Raw genomic sequence first — 9,233 nt, forward strand, 5'->3', positions numbered from 1 at the left:
GCAGCCTGTTGGGTCCCGTTATTTAATTACCTCCGTCTCACTTACATTCGAATTCGGCGTGACCTCCGAAAGATGGGCTTAAGAAGAAAAGAAAAAAAAAAAAAGCCTGAAAATCTGTTTGTGTGCGTGTGTTTGCACAGATCCCCCCGCGCGGTGGGCACACCGACCCGCGGGCATCTCTTGCAGCCGCCGGTATAAACCTGGTCGGAAGGAGCCCCGAGAGCCCCGGGTAAAGGCAGCAGGCAAGACCCGGTGTTTCTAAGACAAAGGTCAAATAAAAAAAGGATGTTAATAAACAGCCCTCTGGTTTAAAAGGGACTTTTTTTAAGGATTACATCTTAAATTCCAACAAATCAGATTTAGGAGTTACTGAAAGTGAAATTGATCCATCCCTCAGCCAAACTTTGCAATACTTTCCTGTTCTGACATCATTTAGATAGTTAGCTGTATTATCAGATTAAAAACCATTGTACAGGGCCGCTGAAAGGAAAAGGAGCCAAAAAGCTAAACACTGCCTGAATTCTGAACCTTTTAACCTGGCTGAAGTACGTGGGTCCCTGTTATGCAAATACCTTCAATCCTCTGCTAAGTTCAGTGGAAATAATTTTCTTGAATGACAGGTTTATTCAGCACGGATTCAGTTGGCGATTAATCCCCCTTTGATCTAAGGTATTTCACTTAACTACCAGTTACCTCGTCCTGACAAAGTGCAACCGAGATTAGGGAGATCACTAGAACACGACCAGGGTGTGCGTTTATTCTCCCCAACCGTTCAAAGCGAAGGGCCAAGAATGCAATCTATTTTCAGTATTTGAAGATGGAAAGTCCTGTCTCCTAAGTTAGAAAGTCAATTGAATACCAAATGGTGTTTGGTCCTGACGGAACGGGACAAACGGCGGAGACATCGTCTTCAAAAACCAAGATATTCCCACTGACTGTGATTTTTTGCTATGCCCTACCCCAGACCTTGCTTTGCAGCCAAGTTTTTCCTCGCTCTTACAAAGCTGCCGCTTTATTTCAGATTAGTGCACGGCACGTGTAAAAGATCTCCGCTTTTGAAAAAGCAGATAAGGCACGACATTTTCCAGTTTTAATCTGTTCAATATTATTCCTCAGGATGCACCCTGCTTTTTGCTAAAAATCCCTTTTCTATTTCTCCAGCGAGTACAGGCGGGGTGCAATATTTTGTGCCAAAACCCATTTATGAAGGAAAACACATCACGACAGATTACAGAAGTCATTCACTGAAATAAACAATTTCAGGCAACTGATCGGTGGCTGCCTGACATGTGAGGCAATATGTTTTTTCCTTTGCTTACTCATTCGCCAATATGTTGTCTTTTTGCTGAATTATGACTTCATTTTGTAGAAGCGTAAACTGCGAGAATGCGGCAGCGACCCAGACGGCACCACGGGAGCGTGGTCCTGATCCGGGGCTTAGCTGGGTCAGCCCGTGAGAAGCTGATTACGGGATTGGGCGTAAAGCTGTATTTTCTTATTGCAAGCGGAAAGGCGGAACAATATCATTTGCGGGATATTTTTTTTTTTTTTGGTTAAAGTGGCCGCCAGGATTTTCTCTCTAAATTCTCTGATTTTAAGGGGGGGTTGTTTGTAGGTAAATGTGCCCAAGAGAGGGGAGAAAAATGAATTTATTCCACTTTTAGGACTTCACGCATCCTGAGATATTAGGCAGTTGCTCAAACAAATTCTTCATCCGTGGGATCTGTTAAAATCAACCTCCTAAAGTTGAACCGTGTACATACGTCTTTGCAGTATCGGGGCTGTATTTGGGCATTTCTACGTTCCACAAGGCAACCTTTAAACCATCCCTCAGATATGTTGTTGGTTTTTTTATTCCCTTTGATTTTTTAAAAAAAGCTGCTCCGCAGGGCAAGTACTTGCATGTGAAGGGGCTGTAGCCCACGCTGGGGTCCCCCCAGCCCAATTGTGTCCCCTCCTCATTTACTCCCTTTTCCAATGAAAATTTCCAAAGCGTTTCCTTGCGGGATTCCTTGCCCGCAAAAGCCGCAAAATCCCCCCGAAGGCTCATCGAAGGCCCCCATCACACTTGATCAGGTCAATAATACACAAACCAAGAAGGATTTGCACTCGAGACAGTAACAGCTTCTTAAGAGCCATTACAGCATAGTGGGTTTAAGAAAGAAATCCCTTTTAAGAAATGGCAAAATCTGGAGTAACATGATAGTCTGTAAGGCTTTAGGGTCTTTCTGGTATATATAATGTTACATGTACTTACGATTTGGTAAAAATAAAAAGGGGGAATTTAAAAATATTTTCTATATTTACAATATTGATGATATGAACTCCACAACAAGCCAGTGAGGGAGAGAAATTAAGCTTTGAAAATAAGCCCAAACTGGTGTCTGGCTGACGTTACAGCACAACAGATAGGACACAGTGACCACAAGCAATCACAGCAAAGCCCCGCAAGACCCATGCTGCTCTCTCTGCTGCCTCGTTGGTGATAGATAATTGATGACTCGATTTCGCTAATGACTACATTAATTTATTTCAGAAGATGGGGTTGTATTTTTAAAAGATGCAGAAAATCGTAGAAATACATCATACAAAATCATACCGAAAATCCCTCCACTGCATCGCTTGCCTCTTAAGTAAAATGTGGAGGGGGGTGTTCTTTTTTTGCATTGGTTGTGTGAGTCTGTGTTCATGTATACACAACATATATGTATATATAGTATAAATAAGATGAGACATATCTTAAGACAAAATACCTGAATAGCATTTATCAGTTTCGTTGGCTGTTTTTTCCCAAATTGAGGGATAATAAACTTTCATCAAATACATAGTATAGGATGATATTTTATTCTGATTACATTTAAAGATATTTCCTCATTAATCATAGTAATCTGTTGCTTAATTTCTTAAGAAACAGGGGTTTGTTCTCAAAACAGAAGGCATCTCCAACATCCCTAGTGTGCAGATAATTTCTCTTTTCAGCCCTTGGCAACATTTCTAGAGGACAAACACCTGAAACCACTGCACAGAGCTCTGCTTTAAATGTAATGTACAATAGGTCAATCTCCTAATTTCAATAAAGGGTCGGTATATATTAATAAAGGAAGAACTTTATTTGCTTCGGCAACACAGCAGGTTTCATGGGCAAGGCTGATATTCTTCAAAGGCCTTTTCTGCCCCCCGGTGGTCACACTAAACCAGCGCTTCAGCTGCAAAAACCAGCTTTGCGGGAAGGGATGGCTTCTTATTTGTCATTTATTTATGGTGCTTACATACGTTGTGTGGGTTATGCAGTAGGTCACTGGTTCTTGTATCATGTGAGCCTTGCAAACTCCTTTGCTCTGCTGCTTTGGGTCCAGCCCTCCTGGTCTTCACCCTTTTTATTTTATTCTTTCATTTATTGCTCCTCTGCATAGATGTTTCCTCAGAGTCTGGCTAGGGGTGGCTTAATTTTGGGGCTGGAAGAGGGTTGGGAATGACTTTGTTACCAAAGCTTGGCCTTTGAAAATATTTAGGCTCTTTCTCAGCTTAATGCCCAGCAGCTCGCGTCCCCTCCAGACCCATCTTCAGCGCAGGCCACAGCAGCTCCCTGAGATGGTCCAGGTGAGCAGCGGTACATCGTGCTGGCAAAAAACCCACTGATGACTACAACAAGCTGTGCAAAGCTTTGAAATGTAATCAGGATTATATTTGCAAATTGCTATGAAATCACTTTGCCACTTGCAGGCCCTCTCCAAGGTTTCTTCCAGTTTTGAGATGCCACACCTGCAAGGCTCGGGAGCGCAATATTATGCACCTTTCACCCCTAAACCTCATTAAAAATGTAGTAGCAAGCATGAACTATGGTTTTGTTTCTATTTATCTACTTACTGGCAGAAAAAGTGTGTCCACGCTTAACCCCGAGCTTAACTGAAAGCCAGAAGAAACAAGGTCAAACTCCAGTTGGTATCGTGGTATTTATTGATACCAGTAGGCGAGCTGAGATTGTAGACTAAGCAACTAGAAAAATAACACTTTGCGTGGCTAAAGCAGACAGATTTGGCCTCAAGCCACCGAGAGAACAAGCAGCACGAAACGACATCAATCCATTCCTACCAAACCACTTTTCAAATCGCTGCACTCCCAATCCTTGCTCTAACGCATCGATTATGCTTCTCAATCTCATTCGTGTTTGTCCAAGGAGCAGGCTGGAGAATAACCGGTGCCAGATGAAGGGAGTTTTATTGTCCGACCAATTTGAGAAGAGAATCGGGGGCTATCACCAGGGGAATAAGTCATCTCAAGACATTTCTTCACCTTCTCAACAGGTGCACGTATCTGTTTCTGCAGCCGAAAGGAGCTGCTTTCCTACATGAAACCGTAGATGCGCAGGCAAGCTCCTGGTGGCACTTCTAATTCAATTAACTTACTCACTGGAACTACTGGAGAAACTAAATATGACGAGAACAAGAGGAGAGGCTGGGCCAAATTAATAGGACGAGATCCTTTTACAGGCTCGCCCGCAATCCTGATCAGCAGCCCTGAAAAGCAAATTGGAACAAGCAAATTGCTGTTGAAAAATTCTTTCAGCACTCGGCTGTTGCTACTCAGCCGGTCACTGCCGGGAGTCAGAGGTTGAAAAATCCCGGGTTGGTACTGACAATGGAGGCATTATTATGACAAACATTTACATTTTATTTATTGAAGTGTTGGAGGTAGATTAATCTCATCTTCAACTGCTCTGGATGGACTGCACCGTTCTGAGGGAAGACTAGAGGAAACAAGCATTTTACGGTGGGGGAAAAAAATAAATCATATTTCCCACTCCCAGCCTAATGAAAGGAAATTCATGTTTTGAAGATTACACTCAGGAGAAAGCTTTCTTCCCCCAGGACTCCTTCTTTTTAGGAAAAGCGCAGTATGGGGGATTTTTTTTTCCTGATTCCAAATCGGGTTCTCTCGAAAATAATGTCATTTTATGCATATGGCTGACTTGACATGTGCTTTCTGCAAAAGTCCTGCTGCTTTCCTTCATGGAGACCGGGGTACACAGCAAACAATCCGTTCAAAGTGTCCAATCAAAGCTTTATACAGATGCAAAGTAGTGTGTGGGTATTGTTTAAGTGGTTGTGTAATTGAATATAGTGATCACATATGCATGGGATATTCGTTAGCTTGTAAAAAGAATAATTGCATGTTCGTAGCTGCAATTTCCACTGAACCTTTTGACTTTAAATAAGCAGTGGAGAAGGAGAGGGAGGGCAAGCTGAGCTGGGGGAGCGGAGACAAGTCGCAAATCATACGCATGTCATGAAACATCCTTCTTCTGACTTACGTCCTGGATTTTATTTTGTAGATACTAAAACACCGATGCACCTGTAGAATAAAATGTTGGGGGAAAGAAAAGGGAAACAAGCCCAGTCAGAGCCCAATTGAACGGTTTCAACTGGAAGAATAATTACAGCGGTTAAGCGCAGCTCTCCCTGGTGGCAGCGCTGGCTCCGATGCAGCCGGTCCCACGCCAGGGCTCGTGTTTCTGTGGAGGGCTCTGACCTCAGATGTCCAAGAGAGGGGCACCATCTCCAGGAGTCTGATCTAAAAAGTTTGGGGACTGCTGCTATTGAGGAATAATATCCATTGCCACCCGCCTTCTTGGCTTTTCTGTGACGGGGTACACAGCAGAGAGCAGGTCTGGTGCTGCTGTTTTGCTCAGTAACGACCTCAAACCCAGCTCTGTCCTTGTCAATTATTTGGGAAAGCTAAGCCCCAAATCCTTTTACTCTCTCCTGCGGCTCGTGCCTGCTGGCCCACACACAAGAGCCAAGGGAGAGTTTGTTCACAGGAAGATTTTTTTCAATTTTTCTGTGGTTTCCTTCTCTTCTCCTTGACATCTGGGGGCAGAGTGGAAGGAAAGCCCAGGGAGAGGGCAGCAGCCAGTCCCTGGTCCTTGACTCGGGAGGGTGCTGGCCCCAGTCCCAGGCTCGGCACAGACTGCAGGGTTCGGATTTGTGTGTTGGGTGCTCTTGGCCAGCGAGGCTGCCGGTGACCTGCATGCCCAGGCCCTGCCTTCTCTAGAAAGCTGTGAGCCTCCAGCGCTCTTCTTCTCCAAGAGGAGAAGCCATGCTTGTCCAGCCTGCCTTGGCACATGGTCATGGTACCAGGCAGGGGCTGTGGCAACACAGTCATGATGGGCAAGAGCATTTTAGGGGTGATCTTTTGCCTGTAGATCTCAAAGGGGGGCACTCCATGGACCACAACATCTCTCCTGCCCCACACTCCAGAAGCAGCAGGACAGTAAGTCCCAAAGCAATCCAACAAGGTGTACCTTGCAGCAAACATATGCGTGTTCACTCTGGCTCTTCCTAGGCAGCAAAGGCTAGAACAAACCATAACACCTCCAACCTGTGCTGGAGGTTTGATGCCTCAGTCAGTCAGCCTAAGATCTGGGATAACGGCCAAGGTCCATCTTGATCTCCAAAGCTGCACCAGATTGAATTGCAATGAGATCACGCTGGCCAGTGTTATGGTTTGAGAAACCCACAATAATTTACTGTCATTTAGACAATTATTCTCTCACTCAATGACCCCTCCTGACCCAGGAAGGGGAATCAGGAAAAAACAAGGAAACCCAAGGGCTGAAATATAAACAGATAATTAACTTTAATAACTCTCAAGAGCCAATATTGATCCCAATACCAATATAAAATACAAAAGGATTATACTCAGTCCATTCTATCAGTCAGAAGCAGAGCACTCCCAGCAGGGAACAGCAAATGTTGGACACTGTAAGCACTGTGGCTTCGAGTAGAAGGGAAAGGCTCAGGGCTCCGCACTGGGGCAAAGAGTTCTCAGGATCACAGGTATAATAGAAGAAAGAACTTCACAGCAAACTTTCTAATTTATATTGAATGTGCCATTCGGGACAGGGAACTGCTGGAGAGAGTCCAGCGAAGGGCAACCAAGATGATTGAGGGATTGGAGCATCTCCCTTATGAGGAAAGGCTGAGAGAGCTGGGACTCTTTAGGGTGCAAGTTGGAACATAGGAAGTTCCGTTCCAACACACGGAAAAACTTCTTTACAGTTGGGGTGACAGAGCAGTGGCACAGGCTGCCCAGGGAGGGGGTGGAGTCCCCTTCTCTGGAGATTTTCAAAACCCGCCTGGATGCAGTCCTGAGTAATGTGCTCTGGGCAATCCTGCTTTAGCAGGGGAGTTGGACTAGATGATCTCTAGAGGTCCCCTCCAATTCTAAAAATTCTGTGATTCTGTGATTGGTGGTATGAAATAACCCTGCTGGCCAGCTTGGGTCAAGCACCCGGGTCTCGCTCCTCCTCGTTTCCACGCTTGGCGAGATCAAAAACACTGAGACCTTGAAACCCACACACCATAGCTGGCTACGAAGTAAATATTTTCACAAATTCAGACACTAGAGTCTCCTAAAAGTGCATTTTCGCAAGCATTAGAAGAGAAAATAGTCCTGTGTCACTCAAACCAGGACAGCCAGCAAAGCTACTGCTGCAAGACTTCCGTGCCTACAAAGAGGTGTTGCTCTGTTTTCCTTCTGATGGCCCAAAACTGGCATAAAAAATCCTTTCTGTGACTACCCTGCAATGTTCCCTCTTCTCCTTTTGTGTCTGGGAGATGGTGCAGCCCTGAAACAAGGACCATCTTTGCTTCGTGTCTTGCACGATGCTACCAGCAATTTTCACAAAAGCACAACCTAAACAACTTACTCCAGCAAAAATCTACAGGTGCTCCTGTCATTGTCCGGCTAAATCGTATTCTCCCGTGAAACTTGGAGTATCATCATGCACTAAGGAAGGATGGAAAGGAAAGGTGTCCACTGGTTTTCTTTTGCAAAAGCTTGATCATGAATGGAAGGAACTCTTCCACCCATTTGAGATGAGATTAGCAATAAATCTTTATTTATCCCTGGAGAACGGGTGTAGAATCCCTTTACACACTCTCACAAGCCTAAAGCAACCCTACCAGCGTCAATAGTTGGACTACTGACACCTGGTCCAAAGAGTAAGGTCACTGTATCAAATTCGTTGCACCCTTTTAATTCCAGTAACTTTAAAGCATTGAATATTTTCTATCATTTTTGTTTCAATTTATTTTTAGCATTTTTTCACTGTCAAATGTATTGAAGCTGACATAATTATCGCTCTGACTTCCCCAAAGGCATGTATTTACCTACTTGTTAAAAGGCTTTTTCCATGCTGCCATGCTGTTGCTGTGACAAGATGACTTTGAAGGCACAGTAGGTAAAATAATATTGTATATTGCACAGCAACCCCAACAACGAAATGTTAATTTAACCAATAAAGTAACCACATCATAATTATAATAATCACTATTCCTTATCTCTTAACGGGGCTAAAAGTGGAATTCAGATTTGCCATGTAGTGCTTGTCAGCTCTGAAATTACTCCACAAATCACTCAGAGCAGTGAAGTTTTTAGCCACCACCTCTAACTCATGGAAAGCGAAGAAAGAATTCTCTGGAGGAGACCGATGTGGTCTCATAGCCATCATTTTCCTCCTCCAGCTGACCCCCGCCCCAGCTTCCCATCCTGGTATGATTTTCCTCATCAGTGAATGGGATATTTGGGTGGATATTTGAGATTTTTCCACCTTACTACTTCTCCAATTGCTGTTAATGCACCCCCCTGCTCTGTAGTACTAGGAGTCAAGCAAGAGAGTCACCTCTAAAGCAACCAAATGCAAGGCATTAACCCTGAGGAGCAGGTGAAGGGCAACACCATCACCCACAGGGCAAGGGGAGCTCTCAGTTTGGCCAAGCCCAGCTGGTTTCAGAGGTTGGACCTACACTTCCCCATGTTCTGTGCTCAGCTGTGCTAGGCCATGGTCATCCTCACCAGCCAGACTGGGAAAAAATTGGGGAGCTCCCATCTCTTTCGCATGTTTTCACCTTCCTCCCATGAAAATTGAGGTTCGAGAGCAGCAGTGCTCGGGCAGGTCTCACTCTGGTAGCCAATCATCCAGGGGGTGTGCCAGGACATACTCTCTGCTCAGGTAATTTGCAACCAGCCATAGGATTTAGCTGTCATTCTTTTGTGCTTCTAAACCTCTCTGCTGGCTTTGGAAGTCCCATCCTGAAGCCCATTCCCAATGTCACATAAATAAATGGATGCCAAGTTCTCTTTTAGACTCAGAAATGATTCACTGAAAATATAGTAAATCTGTAGCGATGACGGACATTTAGGAAGGCACAGAGCTTACAGTGGGAAAGAAA

General features: G+C 44.5%; 1 protein-coding gene across 1 annotated transcript in view; it reads left to right on the forward strand.

Moving 5' to 3' along the window:
- Positions 1 to 1,386: 1,386 nt before the first annotated feature.
- Positions 1,387 to 9,233, forward strand: part of NAA30 (N(alpha)-acetyltransferase 30, NatC catalytic subunit) — a 48,507-nt gene continuing 40,660 nt past the window's right edge. The window contains exon 1 of the mRNA XM_009893961.1: positions 1,387 to 1,479. Within this exon, the coding sequence (XP_009892263.1) occupies positions 1,387 to 1,479 (93 nt within the window). The remainder of the gene's footprint in view (positions 1,480 to 9,233) is intronic.

This window comes from Charadrius vociferus, unplaced genomic scaffold (assembly GCF_000708025.1).
Source record: "Charadrius vociferus isolate BGI_N301 unplaced genomic scaffold, ASM70802v2 scaffold49, whole genome shotgun sequence".
Classification (NCBI taxonomy): domain Eukaryota; kingdom Metazoa; phylum Chordata; class Aves; order Charadriiformes; family Charadriidae; genus Charadrius; species Charadrius vociferus.